This window comes from Lathamus discolor, chromosome 3 (genome assembly GCF_037157495.1).
Source record: "Lathamus discolor isolate bLatDis1 chromosome 3, bLatDis1.hap1, whole genome shotgun sequence".
Lineage (NCBI taxonomy): Eukaryota > Metazoa > Chordata > Aves > Psittaciformes > Psittacidae > Lathamus > Lathamus discolor.
The window spans coordinates 61,229,384-61,248,663 of NC_088886.1; the positions used below are offsets into that span (position 1 = coordinate 61,229,384).

Genomic DNA, 19,280 nt, shown 5'->3' on the forward strand with positions numbered 1-19,280 from the left:
TGGCTTCTCTTACAGAAGCTTCTCCTTCAGAAATGAGCTTTCCTGGTATGTGGGATGCCCTTGTGTGCAGCTGTGTGCATGGTACCCCACCAGTTCTTGGGGTTACAGGGGTAGGTTTGGGGAGCTGGAGAGGTTTTTGCAGCTCTGCAATCTCGTTCTTAGCTAATTACCTTCTTGTATTACTGCAGCTGAGTGGTAGCAAGGGCTGACTGACAAGTATAGTCTCAAGTACAAGTGAGGAAACTGGCTGCAGTTCCATAGGTTTGGGGTTCTCTGCTAATGCACCTGTGTTGTTGCAGTAGTGAGCCAGGAGAGAGCACTGGAACACTACAGGCTTGTATCTCCCCCTGTGTAGCATCCTCCAGGTACTTCCTATATTAATTCTTGGAAATGCTTCTATCTTCTATGGAGCCAGCCCTTTCGGAAATCATGGTGTAGTTGTGTACTGAAGTTGAGTAGCTGTAGGCAATGGTCTCATGTGCAATGTTAGTTTGTTCTCTAGGAGTGAAGGTTTCTTTTCTAAACACGTTCAGAAAAGAAAGCTTCATTCTCTGCTTAAAGAACAAGCTCCCTGGGCATTGGGTTTTGGTTTGTGTGCAGAGCTTTCCTATGTAATGGGGAGAAGAGAGAGATTAGAATGGATAAATAACCAGGGAGGGGAGCAAGCATTGCCTCCCCCTGCCATCCAGGGAAGCCCCTGAAGGGAGAATGCTGGCTCACACTGGCCTGACCACAGTAGCCATGGTCGGCTGCTCCTTTCAGGACTGCTCTCCTAGGCAGGAGTAGGCTGCTTGCCTTTGGCAAGAAACTGGGGTTCTCTAAGTCCCCTCCTGATGGCAAGTTCTTTTCAGACGTTACCTGGGGAAGAAACATGACAAGCCACTTCAAGAAACAGCAAAATCATGTTTGGGACACATTTTACAAATTACTCTATTTAAAACTTTAATTTGTGATATTAATGACTGCAAAACACTTAGAATGACATTTGTTAAAAGGCACATTTCATTTTAATGCATAGTGTACCATTCTAAAATAATCCTAATTTCCTTACAAAGTGCTTGAGCAGCCACATACAGATAAAGTATAGCAAAATATATTTACAATCTAGGGTTTAAAATCTTAATCTGCCTAAAAATACTTTAAAAACTACAGAGATAAAATTAGTGCTTTCTTTCAGCTTACCTGGGTGAACATACCCTGCCCTCTAATTTTTTTGCCTTTTTTTTTGTGATTTACTTAGATTAAAAAAAGATTTCTGTACAAGATGTAGTTACAAAAATGGTACTTTTTGAGGATACTTTCGTAAGTGTTAAAGCACCCTGTTAGATGCTCATATATATATTTGGGAACCAAGAAGGGCGCGCTGACTGTACCTCAAAAGTCTTGGTTTCAGCTGGATACAGGAACATGATTTGTTCGCTTACTGATCACAGTCTGGAAACAAGCGATGCTGAGAAGTGGCCTCGCTGCCAGATGTTGTGTGGAGCTTGGTGAAGCTGCCTGCCTTGTTCCCAGGGGTGCAGCACTTACACCTAGTAACCAGTGATTTCTTTTCCTCCCAAAGCCTCTGCAGGTCTGTCCAGCATCATGATTCTAAACCACCACCTCAGTGTTGCACACTCCAGTGGTTCACATTTCTTCTTGTCATTTTATTCATTCATAGTTTTGCATCCAGTTGAGTGCCGAGTCTCACTTTGTCTTAGCCCTTGAACAGCAAACTCCTGGCTGGGATGAACCTGGGCGAGGACATCTGCAATCAGCTCCAAGTGATGCTGGAGCCTAAGGACCACGTGCGGAAATTACAGAACATCAGATGCCAAAACCAGGTCTTGGGTTATACAAATATGCACAGTGTCTGGTCTAAGTTATTTGTCAACTTTTGAGGTACAGTGTTTAGTGTTGGGGGGGTTTAGAAAATATACACTGTTTTTTATCAAAAATATTTATACATTCTGTTACAACATATTGCTTTTACCCAATCTATGCTCTGGAGGTCAGTGGCCTATCTGTACTCTTTCACTGAGTTGCATGATGTTCACTTGGCCACTGCTTAACATCAATGAAGTGGTATAATTAAATTACTTGCGTGGACATAAAAATACATTACAACTTCCAAATATACATGTTCACAGCATGTATACATTGAAAATCCTTATGTTTTCTAAAATTGATATGATATTGTACAGCAGATAGAGGATGATTGAGGTGGTTAGATACAGACTGGTTAACTTAGCTGTCCACTCAGCGAGTGGGAAAGGCATGGGTTTGAGTACGGAAGTGGCTGGATGGGCTTGGGAAATGCATACATTTTGCTCTGTGGGGTTAAACTGAGCAACATCCTCCTCACATTCTTCAGATCAACCAGGGTTTTAAGCCATGCTTAAAGAGCTTAAAGGCAAAACTGTTTGGCAAGTGGCTTTGGTAAACTTTCCGGATTTTTCTGGATTTCTTTGTTGTAATGGAAGCACTTACACTGTTGTTATCTCAAAGGCAAGGCGTTTAACAGTTTTCCTAATAAATACCATAGAAAATTTACAAAACAAGGCATATCTGTTCTCCATACCATTATTTTAAGAACACAAGATGAAGGTGTACATAGAAATGTGTAGTTTTATAGACTGCACACGATAATGTGTTAACTGAAATCATTTGCCTTCTCCAGCTAGAGCCATGTTCTGTGCGAGTGTCATCAAGATCCCAAACTTCTATCTCCGTGTGGCTGAGCAGAGATCAGTGATCACCTAGCTCAGAGTCTGCTTTCCCCATGTAAGGCAGACACTTTAAGAAGTGATGTGATCTGCTGTGAGAAAAACAGTGCAGACCCCCATGTGTGCCCATGTGTGGGAAGCTTAATACAGCTGGGTTGACCAACTCAAGGATTCCATAGACCTGCTTTCCAGTGCTCAGATAAAAAACAATATACAAAGAGGCCACTCTTCACAAGAGTGTCAGAACAGTACTTGAAAGGATCTTCATGTGATTTAAAAAGACAAACCAAGCTACAGGTGGCACAGAGAGCAATAGAAGGGTGGGTATTCTTCTGAGAGAGGCATTCTTGTGAGCCAGTCAGCTGGGGTTTCACAGTGTCTGGAAGTTAACACCAATCAGCAATGTAATCAAAATCTCTGAACATTTCCTGCTCTTCTTCTGAAAGTATCCTGGGTTCGCGAGGTGGAGTGAGGATAGGTGCTTCAGAGGTAAATTCATCGTCAAAATTACTAACATCTTCTCGTCCTCTAATGGTGGGTACAAAAGGAGGCTTCACTTTCTTGGCCAGTAAAGCATTCCAATCTATTAGCTGTAAGATAAACCAATCACAGTTTAGTTTCCTCTCTCTACTTCTTTGTGTCCTTAGAAATATTACTAGTCTGTACTCACCCTGAAGAAGTGATGCTTTTTCACGTCCTCAGCATCTTTCTCTCCAGCACCAAGACGCCGCTCTGGATTTCTTCGTAGCAGCTGAGAAAACATGCATGATTTCAGTGCAGAAATTAAGGGAGAAGGGATGAATGAGGGAGGCTGAGAGCTACTGGGTAAAAGCCAGCACCAAGATTAGATGGACAGTGACCCCAAGGAAAGTCTTAGTCCTCAAAGAAAGTGCAAGATGACACTTTAGCTTTACAGAGGTCAAGTGGCAGCAGTGCTCTTCTAGCACAAACTCCACCAGCAGTCCAGCTATGAGCAGCCAGAGAAAGAGCAGACACAGGCCTGCAGGTCTGTGGGACTGAGACTTGGTGCCTGAAGTGAGCTGTGGGTCTGGTGTTAAGCAGAGAGAGTCAGAATTGTGCTGCAGAGGATACAGGATTTAAATGAACTAGTATTTCTTGCTTGGCTCATAAAAGAGAGCCTGCTCTGCTGTCTCCGGTGCTTTTAACTTCCATGCTGCAGCAGGTTGCTGAACTGGGTGCTAGACTGCCACTCTGTGTCAGACATTTATGTGGAGAGGCTGCTTCCAAAGACATTGAATCACCTCCAGTAAATACTACCAACTGTGGTAAGCATCTACTTTAGACAGGTTCAAGTATCTTCTTCAGATAAGCAGAGGCACAGCGCTAAGGAACAGCACTAGTAATGATCATAATCAACATCAGCTGTTCTTCGCCAAGGGGACTGCAGATGCCACATGCAGTGTTCCCTGCCCCAGTTGGAAGGAATCCAAAGAGATTTAGAAGTCTTTGAATTAAAATATTCATGTGACAATGTTAATCTACCAAATAGGTCAATGCAGCAGTGTTCTGCTAGGAAAACAGAACTGAACTTCTCTAGCCAGATACGACCAGGAAATTGAGTTCAGGCAGAAAATAGAGCTTCTAGTGTTTTACTTTTTAAAGTGAAAAACTTGATCCTGAATGAAGTGGAATAGCACTGACAGGTTTCATTTGAAGGTGATGGGCAGCATGGCACAAGCCTAAATGGAGCAGCTGAAATTTACTTGTAGAAAGAAACCACCTGGCATAGGTTCTTCAAGTGTTTTGTTCCTCATGAAAGCAATTAATTTCCTTAATTGGGATAAGAGGGGAATGTATTATTATTATGACTATGATGTTCTTACCCGTCTCATTATAGAGATGGCCTCTGTAGACAGGAACCGTGGATATCTTACTTCATCATTTACAATACTGTCAAAAACCTCTTCTTCATCATCTCCAGGGAAAGGAGACTATAAGGCAAGTAATGAAATACTATTAACAGGCTTAAACATCACTTAAAATAGAAAAGATGTGTCTGATTTCAAGCTGGCAGCTGAATATACCCTGACATAAAGTCTTCCTGTTCCCAGAAACCAAATATGGTAGTTTTCCATGAGGAAGAGAGAAAAGGCAAGTTGGTGTTGTCCCTTAACTCCTACTGCAGGATTCAGCTTTACAAATGTTTTTAGAAGTAGAAACACCTAAAACAGGGATGATCTTTGAACTATTGACACAAGATACACAGGGAACGTGGGAAGTACGGATCAGCTTTTCTTCAGGACAGCTGCCATCCACAAGTAACACGGTCCAGACTAATTTGTTTTTGTCACATCTTTAGCATGTGACAGCTCCAGGGTTTTCAAACTGTTCTGAAGTGGCCTGACAGATGTAGGTGACACCCTAGAAGCTTTTTATCTTTTAGCACATAGGCCATCTATGTATTACCTGGGAGATACTTGAACAGAATGGTCTGGAAGGTAAAGCAGCATACACAAGGTAAATAATTACTCAGTAGTAATTTATTTATACTAGCTCGTTTACATGGAACTGGGGCATTCTGTTTTAGTGCAGGTGTAATTCAGATGGTAAACAGCATTGTCTTGGACCAGCTACAACTCAATCGCTTGTACAACTATTGATAATTCAAGCTCATGGCATGATCATCAACTACTTCTTAAACACATTAAGATGCTCACTGTAAAACCAGGTATGCCTAGACATACCGGGTATGCAAGTATTGATGCAACTGTGACACGCAGGACACACTGGATGTTGGCAGGCCAGTATCTTGAGTTTTGTTACCTTTTTAAACATGTATTAATGACTCCACTGTATCTTACTAGAACTTACCTCACCCACTAGCATCTCATAGATGAGTACACCAAGACCCCACCAGTCCACAGCTCTTGTATAGGAAGTTTCTGTCAGCACCTCTGGAGCAAGAAATTCTGGTGTGCCACAGAACGTGCTTGTTCTGTCTCCAAATCCCATTCCTGAAAAGTTAGTGAATGAAAAGCAAGCACTTAAGGAACTTGTCTGCAGCTGAAGCCACAGTAGATGTTTCAACACCTACAGCATTTACTAAAATTTACTTAGGCTATCTAAAAACTAAACATGGAGGAGAGGCTGTATAAACTGAAGAAGGAAATGGACTTTTCCATATCTTCCCCCTGCAATCAGGCTTGAGACACACTAATTTCAGTTGCTACCTCTATTTTATGTCTTAAATGAAAGGTAGTTGCCAGTAACAGAATGCTTGAAAGCACCATTCTATCATCCAGGCTTCCTTTTTGGGATAAATGTCACCTTTCTAGCTGTTAGTATACTTTGCACGTCATTTCCACATTCTTAAGAGTTGCAACTATTTTGGAGTTAAACAAATAGATAATGAATTTGTAAAAAGGAATAGCAAGGTATGGACTGTACTGGTACTTCATTGTACAGTCTTAATTGACATGTTTAGAATGAGGAAAACCACTGCTTTTTCTGCTAACTTATGAAACGCAGTAGTGCGCATTCTGAATAAGCAGAGATATGATGACGTAGGAATCAGAACAGGAGATGCACACAACTGCAAAGTCAATAACAAAAACAGTGCTATGCTCAGAGGCTCCCACTATTTCCCTACTAAGGAACTTCCCCTTATCTCCACATTTATACAGTCTATTTTTTTCCTTCAGATGATAGAGCATAAGGACACACGCTGCACATTTGGCAGTCCAAAAGTCTCGGGAACAGCCCAGAGTAAAACAGACTGCAGAATTCCCCTAGAAAGAAAAGGTAATGGCCAGTACCTTCTTTGCAAAGACCGAAGTCAGCAATTTTCACAAAGCCTTCTGTATCCAGCAATAAGTTATCCAACTTCAAATCCCTAAATGAACATTTGCAAACAGAATTACATCACTGATGTTTCTTCAGCACTATTCAGGATAGCTGAACTCCCTCTGTTGGGAATGGGTTAGTGACTACTTACCTATACACAATCTTGTGTTCATGTAAATACTGAAGTCCAAGAACCACACATGCAGCATAGAATCTGTTGAAAAAGTTGAAGTGGAAATGGCAAGGGATTTTAGTCTTCCTTTTCATAGGGTAAAGTCCATTATTATCAATCTTGTTTATTAACCATCCTCTGAAGATTACTGACTGGTTTTTCAAGTACAGATTACAAGGTCAGAGTTTTTAAAGCCAGATGGCAAAGATGCTTAAACTTGCAGCTTTCAAGCTGTAGTATGTTCACTTGGCCTGGAGGATGAATTTTCTGTATTATCTGCTGCCAGGGCATTGAAGGATTTCCAATTTGGCTTATTATTTCTTTTTTTTTTTTTAGCCTTGTCTGCCATTTTAACTTGTCATTTTGCTTTTTATGTAATCTCTTTTTTTAGAAAGTATTAGAGACATTAAATATGTCATTTTTTAATTCAGCGTAGATTCAGGCGCATTAGAAGACACATTCAGGTTTAAGACAAAGAGTTAGAATCTCTGACCCTTCTTAAAACTTACTTAAACAGTATTTACTGAAATGACCTGATGTAGAGGCATGTGGGGATAAAGTTCTTATCTGCTGAACAAAATGCCCTTCACTTAATGCCACAAAAAGGGATGGATACTCACACTGCTCTGGGTTCAGAGAAGACATCAGTATGAATGTGCATCATCAGATCCCCACCAGCAGCATATTCCATTACAAAGCAAACGTGATCTTTGGTTTGGAAACAAGCAAAAAGGTTCACCAAGAAGGGATGTCTTACACTATTCACAGTTTCAAATATTCGCTTTTCACACATCAAGCTGCAAACAGAAAGTCAGTACAAATTTAAAGCTTTAAATAACAGGTTTTCAACTCTCAGAAACTATTGGCAATCGATGCCTTACATTTTTTCCTCTAATACTCTTCTGGATAAGGCAAGAACATTATTTGTTTCTATAGAGATTTTAATACTTGCTCACACATTAAGTTGATGCCAAGATTTCCACAGTCACATTTGGCTTTCACCAGCGAACAAGGAAGTCTAGCAGGCCATGGGAATTGTATCCTGCCAATTCCCCTTCCAAATACATTAAGTGGAAAACAGTATCGATACTGGAGACATCTAATTCCAGATTATTTCTCCTTAAGCCAATTGATTGATTTGTACCTTATTCTTAGTGCAGTTACCTTTCTTACTGCAAGTCAAATGAATATAGTCATCACTATTAAACAGTTGTAAAAGCACTTTCTTGCACTAAAACTAGATGATAGTTTTGTAACTTCCTCTTTACTTCCAAGCAAAGCAAAATCTGAGTTTTGGGCAGAAAGTAGAGCATAAACAGGATTTAAGGGAAAATATGATGGACAAAGTATGACGGTATGTTACAGACTGAGAAAAGCCATTATAGGGGTTTCTGCCACTAAAGAAACAGTGATGGTCCTCCTGAAATGTGATGGCATTCCATGGAATAACTACTTAGAATAAAAATTGTATCAGACCCTCAATTAGAAACAGGATCAGCTTCAAGTCACAGGTATGGTAAGAGAAGCACTAAGACTAATCTGTATTGCTGGGCTACACTGCTCCCTCCTTGCCTCAGGAGGACTGCACAGCTGCAGCAGCCAAGCAGGGAGATGACAGCTTGTTCTGCTCTTTCACTGAATTTAACTACTGTTTGGTAGGGCTCACAGTTGTGCTGCATGCAGAAAGAAAACAGTTGATTTAGAGAATCCATGTTACAAACTGACCTGTCCACTTCATCACGAGCGACAATATCACCTTTCTTTAAGGCTTTAATAGCAAACATCTCATTTGTGTTTTTGTACTCTGCCAGCAGCACCTAAAACAGAAGATAAGGGATTCATTTATGAGCTATACCCAGTTTTTGATAAAGCCTTGACATTTGTTATCACCTTTTGACATTTACCTTTCCAAAATGTCCTCTGCCCAGTACAGCACAACATCTGAAATCCTTCAGACTGAATTGAAACCGTTGTTGTGATCTATGTAAATGAAACAACAGTCAAAAATCTTCTAGTTTGTTAACTTTTAAGGAAGAGTATCTATGTAAATCAACAACAAAACCACTTCATTACTACCTTCTGTCTTCAGGCTCTCGGGTGTTGGTGTATTTTATGTCTGAACGGGGAGCATCAGACTCACAGATTATTTCAGGCTGGAGTTTTGGGACAATACTATTTCTGCCATTTTCAAAATCAAAAGTTGTTACTTCATCCTGTGAAGAAAAACAAGGCTGAAGATTTAAAACTGATTGTGAAGGCAAATGAATGCACACATTTTACTGGAGGCCTGTGAAATCCTTAATACAAGATTTATCTAAGCTAAAATAGTAGAGTTCAAGATGATACAGAGAAACAAGGTTTGAGTGATGAAACCTATTGCTCCAGTCATTCAGCTTTTTGTTAATAAAGCCATTTTTTCTCTGAATACTCAAATGATTTGGGGCTTTTGTTATTTCTGTGTAGGAACCAATGCCATGGAGAGTTAAACACACCAACCACAGAAACAGTTTGCCAAGAGTAATGGAGCTTTTTGTAGAGACAGTTCTGTATGTTTATGTTAAGGGAGCATATGCTGAAACATAAGGGGAGAAATCCATCATAAAGATGCCAATACTGCAACCTTGTTAAACTGTAGAGACCAAAATACTTAGTTACTTGCCTGAGATGGCACATCAGGAGCCTTTATCTCAGAGGAAGACTCACATATTTCCCCAAGGGAAGACGCGCGCGGTGGAGCAGGTGGAGGCTCAGGCTCAAGTTCAAAGTCCAACTTGGCTACAGCAGAGTCACTAGCAAGGAGATAAATAACTCCTGAGTGTACAGCAGAGAACATTTTACTGGTATGAAAACCAATTTAAACCTGCACGTTATGTAGATTTCTCCTAAAACAAATCTGTGCATGTAGATGTGTCTATAAAATGGGTGAGCAAAATTAACACACCGAAAGGTCTGTAGTCTTGCAGAGTAAATAGATTTGACATCCATTACATACATTAGCACATAAGCATCTCACTGTTATTCCTAAAAAGTACTTAAAAACAGTAGATATTCCCTACCTGGCTGGCAGTGTGAGCTCAGGAATGTTTGCATCAACCACTGGCCCAGTAGCAGGCACTGGTGCTTGAGGGCTGAAGGTGCCAGAGTGATTTACTGTAGGAATAGCTCTTCTCACCAGCCTTCCCCAAGTGGCAATGTTAATATTCATTTGAGGAGCTCTGAGAAATGTTTTGCCTATGGACATTATGAAAAAAGAAAACAGAGTGCAAGTAATTTCCTTACTTATTACCAAAAGCTCTAATTAAAAACATTAATTCATATTAATCAGTTTATGAAGAACAAACTGAATTTATCATATTCTTTATAAGTTCCTAATTATTAATTGTTAACTCTTAATGCATAATAAGGAATTCAAAACCAAAACATTTCTAAATGCAATGCCATATCCTTAATTATCAACAGCTTTGTTCACAGGTAAATATTAGATCTCTACATAAAAGAGATCACAAATCCATATCATTTTTAAGCTTTACATGTTTATATTAAACAATCACCTTGCTGTTTTGAAAAGATTTTCTTCTGCCTCTGAAGTTTTGGTCTTCTTTCAATAACAGGATTAAAAAACGTAACCTGCAGTTCAAATAATGGGTGTTAGAACTCAAGTTTCAGGACAAAATGCATTCTTGAAAGTTTAAGAACAACTTCTTAAACTGTTCTGCAATGTGATACTTACACTGTATAATATATTATATAACGTAGTGTATAATAAGTATGCTCACATGCTCAAAAGAAACATCCTTACCTCTGCAAACAGAGTACCCTGGGGTTCAAGATAGAGGCACATGCCATGCCGTTGGTTATCCAGGAAATCTTCCAACCTCAGGAACTTGACTGCACACAAAGATCTCCAGTCACGCCAATAAACAGAGATTTCCAATTCACGTGACTACGACAGGAAACATACACACAGGAAATTACTTACTGGCGATTGTTCTGCAAGAGGTACCTCTGTGCTACTGTAAGATCTAGCAACTCAAGGACTGAGATGCAGAGCTGTTACTTCAAAGGAGTGCTACTTCTGGAGAAGCACCATAAAAATTCTGTGACATGGCTTGACCAAAACATCCAAGCTACCTGATATTGGAATTTACTGATAAATAATGAGAAACTGATAATCCTTATAAGAATTTAAGCTTATCCATCACAGGCTAAAAACATATTATGGCAGTTTAGAGGCAGAAAATGTAACATTTCTGGAGTGCCAGCCCAGCATAACAGCTTAACCTCTGGGAGCTCTTTCTGTTAAGGATGGGAATACTCACACATCTCAAATTTGAACATAATGCAGCAACAGGAAAACAGGCAACATACTGAAATTAATCTAAGAATTGCCCATGGCTGTCAGTGAATTAAGAGCACATTTTTACCCTGTCTAGTTCCAGTGTAAATTTCTGATCCCAGGACTGATTGGAAATAGGCTTCCAGCTAGTTTGACCAACCACAGTGTTATCCAGCTTCAGTACAGCACAGACTTCATCTGTAAGTAAGTAAAGCACATAAACTCGGCTTAAATCTTTAAGGAGATTTTCCACAAACAAAAAACCTTCAGTACAGTTCCCTTTAAAAAATGTAATCTCATATTTAACTGGTTCTTGTGGACATAATAGTGTAGTTGTGCTTTTGTTCCTTTTCTTCTTAAACAGATGAAGAAACAGCTAAGTTTAAAGCTTCAAATCAATGTAGCATTTTACATTGCAGAACAGGGCATGCACATTGAAACGTAAATGCATGAAAATAAGAGAAGGCAGAGTATACTGAACTGGACAAGTCATCATTTTTCAGAAGGTTTCTGCTACTCCCACTTTTAATTTTACTGGTTCTGCCAATAAAAGACGTTCTGGCTTCATTTGGACTCCAACCAGGTAGCGTAATCGAGGTGGCTTTGGATCGGCCAGGGACGTTTTCCAAGATATCCTGGCAGCCCATCAGCCTCACTTCCAGGGTACCTAGAACAAGACAGGGATCTATCAGACAGTTCTGTAACTGAGTAAATGAAGTGAATGACTAATGTTGTTTTATGGCACTAGCTCACATTCTGATCCCCACAGGCTACAACAGAAGTATCAGACAAAAAGACAGATCTGAGACAAATATACTGAAAATAAGCACTAGAAGACAAATATGTGGGACTCAACCTTCTAGGAGCAGCATTTCACCAAAATGACACAAAGTAAGTTTTTGTTGTGTCTCCGAAGTATCTTTGTTTCCTTCACCTAAGATCTGCCCTGGGTTCAAACTCTAGGCAATGCCACTTCTTAAGATGACAAATCTAGTTTCTTATTGAAATGATGGATCTTGCAGATAGGACAGTAACAATTTTCCATGAGCTTTACATAACCAATTAATACTGGATACATTGCTGCAGTAATTAAAATTAACACATTCACTATTGAAACACATTGACTATGTATTTGTTTCAGATGCATTCAGAAATCACATTTGTCTGCTGCATGCTAAAGTCAAATTCGAGCTAGTGCATAATCGAAAATCACCGAATTGTTCCAACTTCACTGAATTTGGATTTATAAAAGCTGAGACAAGATGCTACTCTGAAAAGTTTTCTACAGCTTTACACAAATGAGCTTTATGGGCTGCTGTTCTAATTTAAGAGAGTTTCCTCCAGCAGCACATACAAATGGTAGGCTTACCTCATCCTGTACAAGATAGCATCTCTAAAACTGTGACACCACTGCCACCAACAAAATTAACTATTAAAGTGGTGAAATCAGCCAGTAATCATGCTGTCACCAGAAATGCAGCTCCCAAATACAGTGTTCTGACAGCACATGTACTTTTAAAGTGTCACAGTTAAGTACTCTTTTTTTAACAGAAGCTTAAGTCAGACTTGACCTAAAAATGGTCTGGCCACATTACAGCCCACAGAACAGACATCAAGAAACCAGTCAGAGAAGAAATCCCATCCTACAGGGAACTAACAGCTGTAAGTGACCTCTAAGTAGTAGGTTATGAAGATAAAGAGGTGCTATTGGCTCCCGAAACAGGATAAAAGAATACTTTATTCCCAACCTCTGTTTAGGGGGTGAAATAAATAAATACATAAATAAAAAGCAGAAAGGCTATAATCTTATATAAGGACAGAAAGATCTGTTGACGCACTTTAAAGTGACAGCACTGATCTATTTTTCACAAAGAGTCAGAGGCAAAACACAAAGACACCGTTCACTTAAATCCAGTTCAATACAAAAAGCTCTTTGTGTAGCCATTATGAAAGTGAAACTATGAAGAACACTTCACAAGCTTGTAACTCTGTTCTGATAACTCCATTACAAACTGTTCATGTGTGTCAGTAAATTACATTTAAAGAGGAACTATCTGTCACTACAATGCATCTGACCCATGATTATATATTATGCTTTTTACTCTTTACTACGTCTCATTGAGCCAAAATGGAGGAGAAGACTTGCTCCATTTTCTTGTTATTACAGAAGAGTTCCTCTTTTTGTTTTAAACTACAACCCCACAGTACTTCACAACTAGATTCTGGTTTCAGTTATACATGTATAAGGAGAGTAACATTTGAATTACTGGTTGTTTCTGTAATAAACTTACTCTATTAATAGTTAAATAGAAAATGTTTTAGGAAACAAAACACCGGCCCTATCTGCACTAGGAATTCTTATACAACCACTTATTAAATAAATCTAGTAAAGTCACGTATTCCCAGGTAGTCAAAAGTATTTGTTTTTTCTTCAAGAACACTGGGAGGCAAATGTTTAAGAACTTTGTGGAAGCATGGTTCATCTCTTGTAACAGTTTACTTCCTCCAAAGAACAATTCCAGGCGAACACACACTATGAGAAGTTCCTAAGTTTCGTATATAACGTACTGTTCCCTCACAGCAAGCTAAGTGTCAAACCCAAAAATAATCCTCATTTAATTGCAAGGCAAACAATTCACACCAGTGAATAGAGGCTTCAGTAGTTCCATGCATGCTTCTTTGGGTCTTCCTCTTTGGTTTAGGAATAGAACATGTTTTGGTAGCACAAATGTCACCTTCTAGAAAGCCAGGGTGGTTCAGTGGGTAAAATAAGGACTGGGCAAAAAGCTGGGTGCCTATCTCCAGCTCTGCCACTGAATTGTTACATGATCAGGGCAAGTCACTTAACCCTTCTGCACCTCTGTTGCCCCATTTGTAAAATGGGGATAATTTTACCCACTGCTTAACATTCTTGATAATAAAAGATGAAAGGCATTAGGTAAATGCTAGTAGTACCATCCCATAGTGACCTAACTTCACTTTTTCAACAGGATTATAAAAAGGCCAACAAATCAAAGAAAGTTATCTGCATTGTTTTAGTGCACAGACACTTGGAAATTCTAAATGCCTTTGTCTAGGAAAAGAACAACAATGAAAGATGTCCAGAAAAAAATAAAGTTGGCATTAAAGCCTTGCTCTAAACCACTGAATAAAGCCGGAAAAAATGGTTCCATAAATCTTACCTGTTAAAGCTGCTGGTTTGGACAGCGTACTATACTGGTTCTGAGTAGATATTACACTTTGACGAGGACTTAACATGGGTGAAGAGACCAATGAAAGCTCCTCTATAATAATACTGCTTTTGGGATGGTTTTTAGGAAGTTCATTCAATCTCTGTTCCAGTGAATACTTCAAAAGGTCCAACTTCTGGCTTGATTCATTAAATCTTGCTTGAGCCTTCTTAGAACAAGAAAAAAATAATGAAATATTTCATATCTTTTTTTTGCCTTGAAAGAGCATTTAAAATAAAGTATCAGAAATCGTAATGACGTAAATTACTTCTGAAAGTGCCTTTCTGTCAGTGACCTTCCCAGATCCAAGTAACTTCATCACATTCTTTGCACCTTCTGCTACAGCATACTCTATCCTAAAGTGATGCCGTAATTCTTCCATTCGGAGTTCAAGAGGGCTTATCACAGGTTTTGCTGCAAAGAGATACAAGCAATCTTCATTATGAAGACCATGCCCAGGTTTAATTTCTTTAATAGCAACTCTTCCCCCATATAAATAGAGGGCAGAAAACAAGAAAAAAAAGGGGAAAAAGAAGCAAGATGCTGATTTAATATTCAAAAAAAAAAAAAAAAAAGCTTGAAGTGTGTCATAAAAGCAACAGTGAGCTTTTAAGCATCTGCATTTGAAGGAAGAAATAACTGATCAGAGCCTCAATCCAATAACCAGGTGCTACTCCTTGAAGAGCTGTGATTGCTAATGGATGTGAGAGAAGAACATATATTGAGTAAAGGGACAAAAGCCATCACTCAGGTGGCAAGAAGGAGGTTTTGAGACTTCCACGTTTCTGAACCATGCTCTGAGGATTAATCTTTCAAGCTACTCTGCAGCTAAGTAGATCCCTGATTGCTTTCTGATAATCCTTCTGCTTCACACAAAATCCCAGGGAATCTGGCTTCTGCCAGCACAGAGAATGTAAGAGGTCCCATATGCTGCCTTGCCTGGTGGTTTGGGTTAACCACTGTAACGTCCACTCCTTACGCTGTTTAGAACAGAATGAGAAAGTTTCCTGGATATATCTTTTCTGTTTAAAGCTTTAAGAGTAGTAGCAATACAAAAAGACATCTGAAAGTCCCTTCTAGCTCAAATACATTTCTTCTTCTTTTGAGCTTACAATGTATGTAATTCATGGGCTAAGATGGGGTACTAAAAATTGCCAGAAGTGTCCTAAAAGTGTAAAATCAGCAAAAATTAACCTGTCTCACACTCTCTCACACACACAAGCTTTTCACTATCTAGGATATTTCCAGGACCTGATTACAAGCTTCATCGTACAACTTCAATACTAAGAAATGCACACAAATAAAGTTCAAGATTGGAGATGTGCTGATATGCCCCCAGTTTTATACTCCACGCATGCTATAGCTCAGGGGTAATTTTTGTTTCTTAATTTTATTTAAAGACTTCCAAAGAAATGCAAGTTTAAAACTATTTCTGAAGTGCACCATGAATAATTCAAGACATTTTTTAACAACAGGTTTTTTTCTTTCAAGTTCTTTACTACTCAGTCTAGCCTAAACACCCATAAAGACAGCCAAAATTCACCTCCATCTGCGCTCTCATTACTAATAAGGTCAATCTATTTAAGTATAACAAGCAGGCTTTGAACCTGTGTCAGATTTTGGTTTTTAGGATAGTGAAAAGATTATATGCTTTAAAGGAAATTACTAGTTATTGTTAAGATAAAAGAAAGCACGCATGAAGGGAGAAAGCAGGACCATAAAGCAAAAATGGACTGCATAAAGTATGAAAAGGATGATGAAGAGAGATTGTATGTCTCTTCATTAAGCTTGAGGTAATTTGCTTCAAGTGAGATGTATCTGGCATCCTAGTACACACAGTTGTTTGCCTGGTCTCCAGTTATTTTTGGCTCATGTAAGCTCTGTCCAAACTTACTACTAGAAATTTATGGTAACACTGTTTGCATATGGGTACACATCTATGTGGCATCCTGAAGTTAATGATTCATATTTCATTTCTACTCACTCACCATTATCAAAAGCCAGTTCATTGGTCTGCACTGCCTGAAGAATCTGCATCCTTATAACTTCTATTTTCGTCTTGCTGTCCTGGAGCATCTGCTGAGCTGTGGCAAGAAGTTTTCGATCCTATTAAAATGAACAAACGAGTTAAAATGATAAAACTCTTCATGGAACAAAACACATCGAAAGCTTCAAAACTGACAGGCTTTAGGAACATGAACTAAATGTATGCAGTTCATTTGGTATAGCAGACTGATACAACTAACCACATTAGGGTATTAGTGGAAATTAAGTTAGGACAGAGTTAGTTACGGTTGATTAAAGACTGTAAGCTACTCCCATGGAAACTATCTCTTTAAAACTGAATACAGGACGCATGATCTAGCAACATTACATGTGTAGATTAATGTTTTTGTGAGCCGATACTAAAGAAAGGATATTACATACAAAATACCTTCACCTTACGAAGGACTCGTATTTACTGTATGACGAGATCTCTTAAAACAGACAAAACTGCTCAACTAAATACATATAAAAATTACTGTACTAATTCACTTGAGCTGATACTCAATTTTGAAATTAGAAATAGGAAGGTAGCTTACATAGCACATTCTAAATGAGTCTGCTATATGTTTTCCTGAACAAATCAAAGCTGAAGATTGTTTTGCATTAATAAATACATAATAGATGAGGGTTACTTCTCTAGCTATTTCATCAACAACATAAGAGTGCAGCATTTTTCATCTAAATGAGGCTAACTAATTTAGAAGAGAACCTTTCTGAAGATGAACTTTCAAACTAGCTGATAATACCATTTTCCATCTTCCAGCTACTGGAGAACTGACTTACAATGGCTTATCAAATGGTTCCTGGCAGTAGAGCTGTGCATGTGCTTCTATGGTTGCTGCATGGTGCTCTCCCTATGTTCTGGGAATTACCAGGTAACTTAAAGGTGATCTGACTTGCAGTTAGAACAAAACTAGGGGTATAAGAAAATGTAAGGCAGTCTATCTGTCCTGTCTGTGCAGTACTAATCAATCACAGTAACTGACAGTAGTCAGTGAAGATGAGCATTGCACTTGTTATAGCCCAAAGGGTAGTCTGGTTAACTCATTCTGTAGGCACTCTATAACCTCATTAATAAGGTACTTTCCTATGGGCATGGTTTTACTTAGATTTTCAATTTTATAATGAAGTTATGATTTAAGAAGTTAAATTCAATTCTTCCCCTTTCCACAACCATGACAAAGAACTGCAGTGTAGCACAAATACCCAGAGCTAGAAATACAAGCACTACCAAGAACACTGTGAGAAAAATCACCATGCTGAGAAGAAAAATCTACCTTCAGAGCTCCTCTGTGACCTTGCATCTAATATAGATTACAAGCAACTTTAGAATCCTGTATTAAACCTTATCCATGCATCATTCCAATGTACAAATATGCTGTGTTTCTTGGTCTGTATCTTCACTTCTATCTTATTTTTGATCTTGCTCCTCTTGATTGTCCCTCATATCCTCTTACTGCAATGGATTTGCTTGCTCAGGGGCAATATCAGCCCTTCAGTGTGTAGAATGAAGGTGATTCAGGATTACAGAGATATCCTTATGTTTTCAAGAGACAGAAAATCCCATCCTGAGAACCAAATGGATGTGTTCTACTCAGCAGGTCTTTTGGTGCTGGAGGCTGAATACAAAGCACTTCAAGGCATCTCCTGAGCATGGAAGGCCTGGCAGTGCCTGAGAAACTGATCTGCAAAGCTGTTGTGGGATCTTAGAGACTCCACACAAGTCCAAGGAAAGATGATCAGAATCTCAGAAACGCTTCAGTCCAAACAGATTGAGCTGAATGGTACTGAAGCAAGTACAGAGGGAAAGCCTTCCCATGTGATGATGGGTTTATTACTATTAACAGACTGCTTTCTCATTTTTAGGAAACAAATGATGACCTCCCTCCATCAGATGTAGGCCTGAAAATAATACAACCAATTTGAAAGCAGATCATACGGTACACTTGAATAGAGGCCATGACAGAGTTTAACATGTTTAAAAAGGTCCTGTGACTACTTTTTAAAGAACTCTGGATTACCAGGCTTGGATTCACACTGGGAATTTCCTGCCCCTTTTGCCCACCTCATTCAGACACTTGAGTTGCTTTAAGCTCTTATTTTAAAACATAATCACCATGCTGAAGCCTACAGGTTAAACCTGCCAAATTAACTCACTGCTGAGTATTAAGAACATGAGAGAATGAATACGCACCATTTCCATCCTGTTTGTTGAAGCAGCTGGCAATGCTTTTTGCGTTTTCCAGCTTGCTCTTACCAGCCCAGTTACTATATACACCCAGGCTGGTAGGCTGATTTAAGCACTTACCAATTGCAAATACAAGATTCAATCATCAGTTTTAATTACATGCCTCAATCTTAAAGCAAACCAGAATTTACCCTTTTTACTTAGTCTGATCAAAGCCTGCCTCCAATGTCTACTATTACAGCCCAAGTGTTTAGTTAAGTTTTTTCAGGCTGCTATAAGGTTACTTACTGAGGGTTTATTAGGAACATAACTCATGTATGTCTTTTGATCCACTTGGGTCAGCTGGTTATTATTTTTAAGTGTACCTGATGTTAAGTACATGGCCCCAGAGGTTGTAGACTCCAGGGTTTCCAGGAGCCAAGGGACTGTGGTGCATGGACAGCATTCCCAGGCCCTTAGTCATAAGGTGTACTCCAGATACTGTTTCCATCTGCCCCAGGCTAGTAGGGTACAGGTCACTTCCAGATAAGGGTACCAGAGTACCAGCTGGTTCCACAGAGGTGCTGCTGGGACAGAATGAGCTTGATGACATCTCTGGTCCCATCTAACCTCATTTTCTCATAGTCTAACCTCAATTTTCTGGGAGTGTGCAACGTCCACTGTCATTTTTCCAAAGTCTAAGTCATACAATAGGCAGATATGCAGGGATCTGCCTCTCCACCACTCCCTGTCAGAAACTGATTCAAACACACTAGGTTTCTCCAACATTTACTGGTTAAATTCATAGATGTCTACT

General features: G+C 39.2%; 1 protein-coding gene across 2 annotated transcripts in view; it reads right to left on the minus strand.

Moving 5' to 3' along the window:
- Nucleotides 1–916: 916 nt before the first annotated feature.
- The window catches only part of PKN2 (protein kinase N2), a 50,584-nt gene continuing 32,220 nt past the window's right edge, over nt 917–19,280 (minus strand). The window contains exons 4-22 of one of the 2 annotated variants that reach the window (XM_065675568.1): nt 16,239–16,356; nt 14,519–14,664; nt 14,203–14,416; nt 11,502–11,687; nt 11,109–11,218; nt 10,484–10,627; nt 10,236–10,311; nt 9,741–9,915; nt 9,344–9,473; nt 8,761–8,897; nt 8,589–8,664; nt 8,410–8,501; nt 7,305–7,481; nt 6,664–6,726; nt 6,485–6,561; nt 5,541–5,683; nt 4,553–4,660; nt 3,379–3,459; nt 917–3,298 (exon numbers count right to left, since the gene is read on the minus strand). In XM_065675568.1, the coding sequence (XP_065531640.1) occupies nt 3,095–3,298; nt 3,379–3,459; nt 4,553–4,660; nt 5,541–5,683; nt 6,485–6,561; nt 6,664–6,726; nt 7,305–7,481; nt 8,410–8,501; nt 8,589–8,664; nt 8,761–8,897; nt 9,344–9,473; nt 9,741–9,915; nt 10,236–10,311; nt 10,484–10,627; nt 11,109–11,218; nt 11,502–11,687; nt 14,203–14,416; nt 14,519–14,664; nt 16,239–16,356 (2,457 nt within the window). In that variant the 3' untranslated portion in view covers nt 917–3,094. Of the gene's footprint in view, nt 3,299–3,378; nt 3,460–4,552; nt 4,661–5,540; nt 5,684–6,484; nt 6,562–6,663; nt 6,727–7,304; nt 7,482–8,409; nt 8,502–8,588; nt 8,665–8,760; nt 8,898–9,343; nt 9,474–9,740; nt 9,916–10,235; nt 10,312–10,483; nt 10,628–11,108; nt 11,219–11,501; nt 11,688–14,202; nt 14,420–14,518; nt 14,665–16,238; nt 16,357–19,280 lie in introns of both variants that reach the window. The other variant, XM_065675567.1, reaches the window with a different exon arrangement.